The 12293-nt window shown below is 55.7% G+C and overlaps 1 protein-coding gene across 1 annotated transcript; it reads left to right on the plus strand.

The window, feature by feature from the left end:
• The first annotated feature begins 1802 nt into the window (after positions 1 to 1802).
• On the plus strand, positions 1803 to 11676 carry PTTG1IP (PTTG1 interacting protein). The gene is made up of 7 exons (XM_055723890.1): positions 1803 to 2091; positions 4656 to 4708; positions 5662 to 5770; positions 8601 to 8703; positions 8811 to 8876; positions 9306 to 9352; positions 10891 to 11676. Exons 1-7 carry the CDS (start codon positions 1992 to 1994, stop codon positions 10932 to 10934), a joined length of 522 nt encoding a protein of 173 aa, XP_055579865.1. The 5' UTR covers positions 1803 to 1991; the 3' UTR covers positions 10935 to 11676.
• The last annotated feature ends 617 nt before the right edge of the window (positions 11677 to 12293 follow it).

Below are 12293 nucleotides of genomic sequence, written 5' to 3' on the forward strand. Positions count from 1 at the left end.
TATTAGTTGACTTCTTAATTTACTTTAGGGCAATCCAAAATACATTTTCTTCCTTCTCCCCAAGATGCCTACACGCTGAGGAGTCAGTTATTTGCCAACCCAGAGCTCTGCCCCTGGCACCCACACTCAGCTCTGGCACAGCCTCCTGCCTCCCACCCATGGGGTCCTTCGTGCTTCCCCACACCTGCCACATGGCTGAAATCAGTCAACCATGAACAACTCAGCCAGCTTTCCTACAGAAAAACATCCGTGTGGTGCTCAGTTCCTCCACGGGATCCCAAGGGTGCGCCTGGTCGTGGTGCTGGTGTGGGGGTAGCTCCTGTCTTCCTGCCCCGCTGCCTGTGCCAGGCTGCCTGCTGCTGCCACACCTCAAGGCAAGCACGGTGTGCTTCAGGAGTGTGACAGGTATGGGGTGATGGTGTCAGGGCGTGACTCCCTCTGGGGAAAAATCTTGGTCTTGCTCTCAATTAGCCTGGCCTGAGTGTGCCTTTGTGCTGCAGCCCGATGCGCACCCAGCTTCGAGGGACGCTGGCTTCACCATCACTGCAGAGCAGGGAAGCAGCTGCCAGTGCGGATACAGCACCTTGCGGTACCCGTGGGGGCCTAGGCGCGGGATTGGAAGCTGAGATGGGTGTAGGAACAGCAGTTTTGCTCTGCTGCTGCCAAGAAGCCCACATGCATGTAGTGATACCCTTATTCTGTTCCCAAGGGATCGGGGGTAAAACCAGAACTCAGAGCAGCCCTACACCTGCAGTGTCACAACCGTCCTCACAGTGACAGCTGGAAACTCATTCCTTTTGGGAATCTTGTCTGGATCGCTGGGCATGAATCAAAGAACATGGAGCTCTTTGGCTCCAACAAAGAAAAGCACTCAGCAATGTTCTAGACCTACAGCATACAAAAATCCCTGTATGTAGTGCTGCAACTTCTCACATCTTGAACGTTGAACACGTGGGCTTGAGGCCAGTGGGCTTCTTGCTTTGACCAGGAGAGAGACCCCAGCACCACGAGTCACAGAAACTTACACCTGGCCTGTGCTGACTGAGGCGAGAGGCTGGGATGCAAAGCAGAGAACTACAAGGGTAAGTGGTTATTCACACGCATGAGGTGTCCCAGCCAAACCAGGGCACCCAAGTGTGGTTTTACACGGGGTTCTTACACCCTTCCAGTGTTCAGGTACAACACGGCTTGGCTAATCACCAACACCCACGCTACCAATCGCTAATTGCAGCAGAACTTTGCAAAGCCGCTCTGTTTCTGCAGCATTCTTGCCACTCGCCTGTTGATCCAGTGTCCCTGCAGTCGGTCTTGCTGGCGGTGGGGACCTGTGACACCGGATGATGCTGGGAGGGTTTCAAAGACGTGCCAGAGGGGCTGGGGGGCGGCGTTAGCGTGGCTGTCCCAGGGATAAAGCTGTTTCTCCTTCATGGACAGCCCTGAGCTTCCCAGCAGCACAACCCTTTGTTCCAGGGCCGGGCCGCTCTTTCGGTTGTTTTAATTAAGCACGAACGATACCAAAGTCTCCAGTAAAATTCCACTATCTCATCACCTTGCATCATGTGAACTAATACATGTACCAACAGAGTTAAAGCACTTTCACGGTATAAAGACGGACGTAGCAGTGCAGGAAGGGGCCCGGGGGACCCTCGGGGGTCGGTCCGCACCGGGGCGGGAGGAGGCTCCGCGGTTCGGGCTGGCACAACACAACCCGGGGGCGCTTTGCGAGGGGGCAGCCGCCCCCGCAGCCGCCCGCTCCTCCTGCGCGGGGGTCTGGCCCCCCCCTGCGGCCGGGTCCGGGGCTGCGCGGGGGGCGGCTCCCCCGCCCCGGCGTGCTCCGGCCGCCCCGGGGGGCTCTCCGCCCGCTTTGCGGGGGTAAAGCCGGGCGGGCGGCGGCTCCCGCTCCGTGCGGCCCCCGGAGGGGCCGCCCCCGGCCCGCCCCCGCTCTCGGCCCTACATAGGCAGCGGCGGCGGCCATCCCGCCCGGCTCCGCCATGGCCCTGGCGCTCCGCCTCTGCGCTGCCCCGGCGCTGACCTTGGCCCTGGCCCTGGCCCTGGCCCTGCTGCCCGCCGCCGCGCAGGACATGGCAGCAGGTAAGGGTGGGCTGCCCTCGCCGCCCAGGCCCCCCCGGGAGCGGGGATCCGAGCCCCGCGGGGAGCTGCCCCCGGGGCCGCGGGTGTGGGGCAGGGGCAGCGGCACCGGCACCGGGCGCTCCCCGCGCGGCGGTCACGGCCGTGCCGTTACCCCGGAGCCCGCTGCTGCGGGGCGGGGGGCGCCGGCTGCCGGCCTGTGCGCTGCGCTCCTGCTCCGACGTGGCCGCCCACTCGGGACGGGGACGGGCCGTGGGAGCCGGGAGGGCAGGTCCCGTCCCTGCCCGGAGCCCCGCAGGGCGCGATCCTGCGCGGTGCGGATCCCCAGCGTTCAGGTGTGCGGCTGCAGCAGAACTTGTGCTCGCCACATGCCCGGCGGCCGCTGCGATGTGACTGCGTGCGGTGATGCTAATGGCTCGGGGGGGGGGCGGGGGGGGGGGGGCTGGGCGCCTGCCCTGGCACCAGCGGCCCTTGGGAGGGGGTCCCGCCTCAGGGCTGGGTGAGCCCCGGGTGCCATGGGGGAGGGTGGGGGGCGGCTGTGCCCCCTTGCTGGACGGAGGGTGCAGCACAGCTCCGCGAGGGCCGTGCCAGGTAGAGCAGAAGCTCTAGTACAGGGTGGGGACCGTCCCCTTCGGGGTGTCCCGGGGAGCCCGCCTGCCCCGCTGGGCGAGCAGCTCTTGACGTGGTGACCAGCCCTCTGATGGCTGCACGGCAGCTCTGCTTGGGGGGAGGGTGAGGACCAGCACGTGCTTTGCTGTCTTCCTTCCACCCCAAGCCATTGGCTTCACTTCTGTTGCCAAGTGGCAAAAGTATCATCTGGGAGGCTTCTACCACCCCAAGAGCTGCTCTTCCACCTCTGCCCCAAAGGACTGCAATGCTTCCCGTGCCATCCTGTGTGAGTGGGTTGGTCCACTGAGATTGGGCGTTTGGATAAAACCCCAGTCCTGGAGGGCTGCAAGGTCCTGGAAATTGCCCCATCCCATACAGCTGTGAGAGTGTGGCTTTGACCTAACAGCTCAGAGAGTGAATGCCAGCCAGGGGTGCCAGGAGAGAGGACACCCGGAGGAAAGCATCAAGTAGCAAGCCCAGTTAAAACCACAGGCTCCCCTTCTGCCTGTCGATGGCCTCCCGTGATGTGAGAGGGCAGTTTCAGGACTCCTGGTAAGCACATGGCTTTGGGAGCAGCACAGGCGCTGTGATGCTTTTTCAGCCTCCACTGGAGAAATGGGGAAGACTCGGATTCCTAGAGTGTTTGAAATCTGCAGTCTTGGCCTCTCTGGGCAGTGTGTAAACACCCTTATCTGAGCTATGTTAATAAATCGCCCAGTTGTTTGGAGGGCTGCACAGAGCATGTGACTGTTGACAGTGGGTCACAGCTGAGGGTTCCTGCCAGCTGGAGAGAGAAAATGCAGCTTTGCTGCTCGTATTGAAAACAAGCACCTCTGGGATGGATTTTTTTCCTGATTAAGGTACTGTGAAGCAGTGATCCTTCTTCCACCAGTTACTGAGTAGTCAAGCAAATTGGTTTGTGGTGTTTTGTTTGGTTGGTTTTTTTAAACCACAGTCAAGACAGGCTGATGCTTAGACCCTGTGGGCAGGGGTGCGGTTTAAATGGCTGATCCTCAAGGACTCAGAAACCACCATCCCTGAGGATCTAGGGGAGCATACCGGTGAAATAGCAGGTGAGTATCCTATAGGAAGACTTTCCTGAAGAGCTAGTACTGCTGGCAGCTGCAGGCAAGCCCAGGAAGGCATCTGGACGGGGCCACCTGGTCCCTTGTTCGGACCTGATCTGTTCCCTGTTCCCAGCTACCTGCTTCCCCTGGGGATGCTGTCGTCTGTGGTAGCACTGGTGCAGAGAGCCACCCCTGCCTATAGAGCAGGGGTCTTTCTCTGCCAGATGGGCTCGGGAACAGGTCCTGAACAAGGGTGCAGATTTTGGCTGTGGTGCCACTTCCATCAGCTAGAGCGTTTCCTGCTGAAGGAGGGTTTGGATGAATTGGCTGGGGCAGTGTATGGCCCCTCATGTGCAGCAGGAGGGTACATGCTCCTGTGGGGACTGTAGCTGTGCCTGTCCACCCCCCCCCACCCCTCGTGCTTCTCTGCTTCTGCTTTTCCTTGTGGTAACTTCCTTGTCTGGGGCTTGTTTGCTTAGGCTGCTCTGTCATCCAGTGCTATGGGACTGTTCTGCCTACCCAGTGCCTGTTATCCTTGGAGGGTCCCTCTGGACTGACCCCAGCTGTCCTGCTGCCTGCTGGCCACAGCAGATGCTCAGGCTTTTAGGGAAAATAAGACCCAGGGAAAAGAACTCAACAGCTCAGGGCTTTGGGTCAGCATGGGCAAGGCAGATGACTTCCATTTGCATTTAGGCCTCCCACTGTGACACGGAGTGTGTCTTGAAGCTGGCAGCTCTTGCAGCACCATTATGCTGCATTGCTGCTGGTCAGAGGGGAGCGATTGCCTCCTGCAGCCCGCAAGGCAGCAGGCTCTGAGGAACCTCAAGTTTTAAACCACTGAGAAGTCCTCAAAGTACTGAGATGTCTTTTTTTTTTTTTTCTTTCCTGTAGATTGTCACCAGTATACAAACAGGAGCTGTGAAGAGTGTCTGAAAAATGTCACCGTAAGTATCAGCAGTATAACTCCCAACCTCTCATGATGCCTGAAAATGTAGCGTGGGCTTTGCAGGGCTGTTAGGGAGCAGTTTCCCTCCTGGAAGAGGGGCTGCTCCCCTGCCCTTATCCTGAGCATGCTGCAAATGCCACCGGCCCATGCTGGTGAGCAGCCAGCCATGACTCAGTGCTCTGGGAAGAGGTTGCTGGAAACCCTGGGGTTTTGTTGTGTGCTTTTTGAGGTGAGTAATGGAATTGCTGAGCCCCTCCTCACGGGTGGGAGACGCTGTCAGGGGAGGTGCATGTAGAAGGAGCAGAGTGGGCTGGACTGGCTGGTCAAACTGCCTCCCCACCAGTGTGTGGGTGTTGTGGCAGTGGGTAGATGGTGGATGCAGGACATGTACCTGTGTGCTGCCAACTACCGATGACCTTATCTCTGATATCAGCAAACTTGAACTTGAGTCAGATCTTGCAGCTGATGTAGCCAGAACCAGTTTGACCAAACACAGCCAAACACTGGTGTTGGGGGTTGGAGCCACCAGGAAAGGAGGGTGCAGAGCTGCTGCAGGTAGTCTGGCTAGGAGAGACTGGTGAAGGCACACACAAACCTCTCCTGCTCATCAGCTCCGAGTGGCTTGTTTCAAAGGCTTTCTTATTGTCCCCAAAATGCTGCGTGGAATAAACACAAAGGATTTGGTTATTACTACCATCATGCAAGCCAGGAGAAGGGCGCTCAGCACTTTCACTTGCTCTAGAAATGTGCACTCCTCTCCCCAGGTGCGGGCAAGCCTGATGCAGCCTGTGCTGACTGAACACAACTGTTACCTGTTGCTGAGGGGTGGTGCCTGGCTCTCGTGAGCAGGTGTCAGCGGCCCTGTCACTGTGGCTAACAAAGCAGAGCATGGCTAACTGGCAGCACAGCCATGCACCAGTAAAGCTATGCTGCCTGGTTCCTGTGTTCCAGTGCCTATGGTGTGCCAGTAGTGGGAGGTGTGTGGAGTACCCCGTCCGAAGAGTCCTCCCCCCAGCTGACCTCTGTGAGCTCCGCTCTGCGCACTGGGGAGTCTGCTGGGGTAAGTGGATGATGCTCGAGTGATGGCTGCCTTTAGCGCTTGCTGCTAAATGGCACGGGCTGCTGCTTGCACTAGTGGTAACGGGAGGTTTCCCTTCCCTCCCTTTCTCGCTGCTGGTGTAGCACTGACAGGCTGAAGTCAATCAGGGCTCTGTAAACTTCCTGAAGCGTGGGTGAGAAAGCAGAGTGTGAGCAGTTTCCTGCCTTCTGGCAAGAAGGACCAGTGGGGCTTTAGCGACTCTAAATATGTTCTTCATGTTTTGGTGTGAAGGAAGGCTTCCGACATGGCTAGCACCTAGGCACAAGAGCCGAAGGTGCTCTGTGGGTAGCTGCCTGCGCAGCCCTTCCCGGCGCTCAAAGCGTGCTCACCAGGATCTGCTGCGCCCCGTGCGTCGCTCCTTGCACTGCTTCTGGCTTTTCATGTTTAGCAGTGCAGCTGTGGACCCAGGCGGGCTCTCAAAATTCACGGGGCCTCTTGGAATCAGAAGTGAGGTGACTTACCTAGGGGGCTGCATGGGCTTCTAGTGCTGAGCATCCCACAGTCCTGCTCAGCTCTCACCCGCCTGAGAAATGCCCTCTTCCGAAACTAGCCCTGTGCAAGCTGTGCTGCAGCTGGCTTGCCTGCAGCCGGGTCACCTCTGGGAGCGTTTTCTGGCTGACACTGACTGTTGGCTGACTTTACTCCTTGGTGCTCTGTTTTCTGGTGTGTTTCTGGAGAAATTAGCGTCTGTTTAGACCAAGCTTGGTGCATGCTCCTGCTCGGACAGGACCCAGCTTCTAGGGGCTGGGGCAGCTAGGAAGCAAGCTGGTTTATCTCACCTATCCCCTTGGTGGGGGGCTTGGAGTTGAATTGTGGTCCTATGTCACCTATTGTGCTTGAGGCAGGGCTCTCTTCTCTACCCACAGGACAGTTAAAGCTGCTGTGATACCTTGTGGAGGAAGAATCTGCTCTTTGTGAGCACCACAGTGTGCTTTTCTGAAACTTGTGCAAGACCTTGAAATACAAGTTTTTCTGTGAGCAGCTTCACAAAAACTTTAATTACAGAAGAACACATTCCTTTGCTTGCAAAACTCGCTTCAGAGGAGATTAGTCCTGTGGGGGATTAGCTCTTAAACAAGTCTGTGTTTTTAGTGTGTGTGACATTATCATCAGGTGGAGGAGTGCCCGGTGCTCTGCCACAGACCCCTGTCCGGGAAGGGGTGATCTGAGCCCCCAGGCTCACCCTGAAAGCCAGGGTTTCAGAGGCACCAGTACAGACATGTGCTAGTGGAGAAACTCCCTTCTGAGCTACCCCCACTGGGCTGACTCCTAGTCTTTGGCTTTTGGGCTGTCCCCTGTGTGACTGCTGGCTGTGCTGCGGTGGACTCACAAAAGCTTCATGTTGCTCTGAAGCAAGACAGTGCCATGGACCGTCAGGTCTCAAATTCAGACTTTTTCAAAGCCTTACTGGGAACATAGACTTGCTGACCTCCCTGCTGCAGGGTGGCTGCTGGAGAGGCTGCACGAGCCCACCTGTGGGGACAAACACAAGCGTCTGCAGGCTGGTGGCTTGCTGAGTTCTGGGCTCACTGGTGACCTTCTAGGCCATGGCAGTGGTCTGCAGTTGGAACCACATTCCTTGCATGGTGCATGCCACAGTAACCTGGGTAGGGATGCAGTATGATTTGAGAGTCGGGGGCGCAGGTGGCAGCAATGAAGCTCTCCACTGGGAGCAGAAGGCTTTGAAAGCAAGTTCAGTGGTGGAGTCAGCTCAGCCTGGAGCACCCCAGTAAGATTGCTGCAGCTGAGTCCCTGCAGCAAGGGGACAGGCAGGCATCTTCTGAAATATCCTGAGATACACGATGTGTGGTGCTTAGGTTTTCCACTGGGCTTACGGTCTGAGATGCATGGAGAAGTGGGGGTTGGAAGTGCTCTGAGCAGGCTTGGGTGCTCTAGGATTTCTGCAACTTGGCCGCTGTTCGCGAAGCGGCTTGTAAACAAATACTTCTAGAGGCCCAAGTCGCTGAACAGTCTGAATCATACTTGGAAGAAATTCCTCTTTGTGGCAAAAGATTTCAGGTGATGTCTAGATATGTCCATTTTGGCCAGTGTCTCTACTGCTGTCACTACAGAAGCTGAGTAGGATGACTGCATCCCTGGGGCCAGGGCTCAAGGCTGCTGCTTCACCACCACATCCTGGCAGGTTTTGCGCTGTGCATGGGCGAGCAGATCCCCCAAGCCCTGGGGAGATGTGGTGGTGGTGTGCATGAAGCAGCCCTCCACTTTCAGCTGCTTCAGCCACGCTGCTGGCCCTGAGCTGATAAATCACAACAGATCTTGTCTTGCTCTGCTTGTTGTCCAAGAGCTCCAGACGCCCATAAGTGCCTCCAGTCCACTGTCGTTTCATCTTGGATGACTTCTGAGGCCAGCCCCTGTGGGCAGCAGCTCCAGTGCCAGCTGCAGCTTCTTTGTCAGAGGTTGCTTCTCAGCACTGCAGCCTGCAGGGTTTTTTCCCCTTGATGGGTTACTGTTCACCTGGATTAGTGATTAAGACAACTTTGCTTCTGTTTCTGCCAGAGGGGTCTGACCTCAGTGCATTTGTTCTTGCATGTCTTCATAGCCAGTAAATAAGTGCTGTAGTTAAGCAGCTATATCTGCTCGGTGTGTACGTGCTGGTGCTAGTGCTTGGTGTACCTATAGATAATGATGTCCATCTTGCTTTCTGAGGTGGTTACGCATGTCTCCAGCCCAGTGACTGAAGCTGCTGGTGACAGTAGCTTATGCTTGTAAAAACTGTAAATCCAGACAGCCGTGTGTTTATGTGCTAAATTTGTTTTGTCACATCCTTTAGTGAACTTTGAAGCCCTGATCATTGCGATGTCTGTGGTGGGAGGAACAATCCTTATCATGTTGGGGGTCTGCTGCTGCTGCTGTTGTAAGAAAAAGAGCAAAAAGCAAGTATCGGAGGGGTACCCTGTTTTCTCGGAGTAGCTTTGATGCAACCATGTGCTGTTGCAGACCTGAGTGGTAAGTGTCACTAATGGGCTTTTCTGTCTGTCAGGCCAGACAAGGATGATGAGAGAGCGGCCAGGGAGCGGGAGAAGAGGCGGGTGCGGCAGGAGGAGAGGTGAGCTTGCCCCCCAGCCCTCGCTCCCCTGTGAGCAAGCCACACTGCTTCAGGCTGCAGAACAATTTGGCTCCTGTCTGTATCATCAAACATGATGCCTAGAGGCACACAGGGCTCAATGCACGCAGCCAGTGGCTGCTTCAGCCCTAGCTCAAACGTGAACCTCATGAGCAGTGTCTTTCTGGGACAAATTGTGGGTGCACCACCATAACAGTGTTGTGTATCTGACTCCTTGAGGACTGCTGATGTGCATGGGCTCTGGTGGTCCCCAGTGCCTTTAGGAAGTTGGAAGGTGGGTGGCAGGGGCACTGAGCAAACCTGGCAGCCTAGAGCTCCTTAGGTTGGGAAGAAGGAAGGAGCTGTAGCTCCTCTGGCTTGATTTTGTATTGCCAGTCACTGGCTGGTGGTTTTTGTGTTTGCTTCTTGCAGGAGAGCAGAGATGAAATCACGGCACGATGAAATCCGAAGAAAATACGGTACAGTGCTGAGATGAGCAATTCAAACTGAGCTTGAGATGGAGCAGCCTCAGTAACTGTGTTCCCTGCTGTGGTTGCAGCTGCAAAGGAGACCTGGCCAGCAAAGAGAAAGCAGTCTCCGCTTCCTTAATCTCAGTGAATTGCTCTCTTGCCCTCTGGCAGCAAGTGTAGAGATACTTGGGTCATGGTGTGTTAACCCACACTACTGCTGCTCCTCTTGGGCAGGAAAGAGGGAGTGTTTAATGCTCCCTGGAACCTGTGTCCTCTGAACTCACCACGTGGGAGAAGCTGCTGGGGCTTGACTGGAGGGGAGAAGCAAAGGCTGGTAGATGTGGCAGCAGCTGTAATGCTGCTGCCCTTCAGGCACAGCCCTCCAGCAGCCCCGGTCAGCGAGTGGCTGGGGAGCCAGCAGCCCAGGGCAGGGGGCCAGGTGGGAGCAGGGGGCTGACGGCTGCAGAAGCACAGAGCAGGCACCACCTGACTGCAGAGCCAGTCGTCTGAGCCAGCAGCAGATCCTGGGGAGGTGGCTCAATCCCCTGCTGCTGGGATGCACAGCCTCCCTCCTGGGGCTGGACTGTCCCTCGGGTGAGTCCCACTGCCCCAGAGCAGGTTGGGGACAGCAGCCTGGTAGGAAGCAGGGAGCAGCCAGTTGCATGGAACTGGTGGAGAGGTCTCTTCTGCCTGCCCGATGGGGCTGCTGGGGGCTCTCCCAGGGTGGCCACGGAGCAGGGAGCAGTCAGGCTCCTACACGCTGAGTGTGGTGGTCTCTGGCTTTGTGGGGGACTGTAGGGAAAGCTGGAGACTCTTCTGTGCCTGCAGCTGTTGCCTGCTGCTGCTCCGTGTTGGGCAGGAGATCCAGGGGCCTCTGGCTGGGCTGGCTTCTCTTGAGGGAGGAAGAGCAGGCAAAGCTGTGCCTAAAGGAGCTGTTGGTGGGGGAGGTACCTGCTCATGGAAGTGGAAGAGCTGTGCTCCAGGGCTGTCTTTCCACAACGGGGCTCTGTCTTGCTGCAGTGTGACCTCAGAGTTTGCAATCTCATCCTTTCTGTCTGTTCCACCTCTAAAGTGTTGGGCTGGGGCTGGAAAGCAGCCAACAGAGTGGCACAGGGGCTTGTCACAGGCCCACAAGTCAGCCCCATACCCTGCCTTGCTCTCTCCCAGCCTGTGGGTTTAGCAACAGGGGAGCAGTTTTAATTTGGGTCTGGGGTCTCTGTTTCCAAGTCCAGTCCAACAGAATCAGCATGCAGAAGGGCTGCTCAGAAAGATCAGTTATGCTGCTTTACCTGGACTTTATATGACTGCCTGAGAGAGGAGTTTGCCATCAGGTTGAGCTTCTTAATGAATCTCTCCTCTTGTGCAGAGGAGAGTGCAATGGTGCTGATGGCATGTGCAGCTCAAGTGGTAGCAGGTCTTTTGGAAGGGCTGTGGGACAGGAGGCTGGATGAAGCACAAATGACAGAGTTGTTAGCAAGAATTAGCTTTCTTGCTGGCCATGACTGGTATGGCAGCTGCTGTCTGAATGAATCTCTCTTCTCTTCTAGGCCTCTTCAAGGAAGAGAACCCTTACGCAAAATTTGAGAATTAACAACTCCAGACCTGCCCACCCCAGTGAATGGTGCCTTCCCACAGAGCCACAGGACTCTGCTTCCCCTGCCACAAGGAGATGACCACGGTGCCACTTTCCACTTCAGCTGCCACAGCAGATGAGCCAAATGTATGGTGACACCACTGTCCCTGCTCCAGGTGCTGTTTGCTCCAGAACTTTGCTCTTGCTCTGGTGCAGGAAAATGTGGCGCCATTACTGGAGGATGACACATTTCTTCTCACTCACCCCTGGGGTGGTAACAGAGTCCAATGCAAATAGCCCTTGTCCCTGGCCAAGGGCAAAAGCAACCTAATCCATCTCTCTTGCTCCTGCCTCACCAAATACCCTTCACACACACAGCCAGGCTTTTTTGTCCCCTGTTTTTCTTTTTATCTTTTTTTGATTATTTTAGTATAGGTAAAAGCCAGCAAGAGTTTCTTGCCTTACTGGTCAGCAGGAGGCCTTGGCTGTTACTCCAAGTGCCTGTACTTGTCCCAGCACATTAGCATTCCTTTCAAAAAGCACAAGTTTCTGGTTATCTCTGGCCTCCAGAAGAAGGTCCCATGTGCACATTCTCACTTGCAACTAATCTAGGGAAATGACCCAACTCTCCTACCTCTCTGTGCCTTTCTAGAAGGGTGGTCCCCTGGGCTTGATGGCCATGGCTGATAGCAATAGCGTAGGGTTCAGATGCATTTACAATATGTTGACTATATATTAAATTGATTTGATTACTGTCCTATCTGTAAGAGTTTAATTTTGCTTCCATACCAGATACGGTTTGGCAGTGATGGCTGATGGAGTTGTCACTGTCATGTGGCCCTGGCTCATCAGGCTCTGATGGAGGTAGAACCAAGACTGCCTTGAACTTGTGCTATGCTTGAAAGGAGGGGTCTGTTCATGGAGATGTTCAGTTATCAGGAAAATCTGGGTGTTGGGAGTAATGCTGCTTTCTAAGAAGCTGGGTCCTTCTGCAAGAGCTTGGCCTGTGTCCTGTAGCACCCCTGAGAGCCCATGTCTAAGTGGGGTGTCCTGGGGGCCCCTGGCAGTGCTGGGCACAGACTAAAACCTGTGTAAGGGACCCGGGAGTGGGGTAAGGAGGATGGGAGCTGACTTCTCTCGTTGCAGTCCTATACTTGATCAAAATTGCCTTTACAGTATGAAGGAGCCTTACATGCAAGCAATAAATCTACCTTGATAGTTTTGTCTAAGAAAAGCTGGCTATTGCATTCTGCCAGGTCAGGTGACCTGTTCTGGGCTGCAGTTGGTGGCATTTCTGTGGGCTTGCACAAAATGCTCAAGTTGCCTTGCTGGGCTTATGGCCCTTGGACACAAGCTGCTGAAGCAGAATTTTTGAAA

Source organism: Falco cherrug, chromosome 11 (assembly GCF_023634085.1).
Source record: "Falco cherrug isolate bFalChe1 chromosome 11, bFalChe1.pri, whole genome shotgun sequence".
NCBI lineage: Eukaryota > Metazoa > Chordata > Aves > Falconiformes > Falconidae > Falco > Falco cherrug.

Excerpts from the sequence above, each read along its gene's own strand:
- PTTG1IP (XM_055723890.1), top strand. The coding sequence starts at position 1,992 with ATGGCCCTGGCGCTCCGCCTCTGCGCTGCCCCGGCGCTGACCTTGGCC. Across the intron at positions 2,092-4,655 it reads CGCGCAGGACATGGCAGCAG|ATTGTCACCAGTATACAAAC; the intron begins GTAAGGGTGGGC and ends TCTTTCCTGTAG. Across the intron at positions 5,771-8,600 it reads GCACTGGGGAGTCTGCTGGG|TGAACTTTGAAGCCCTGATC; the intron begins GTAAGTGGATGA and ends CACATCCTTTAG.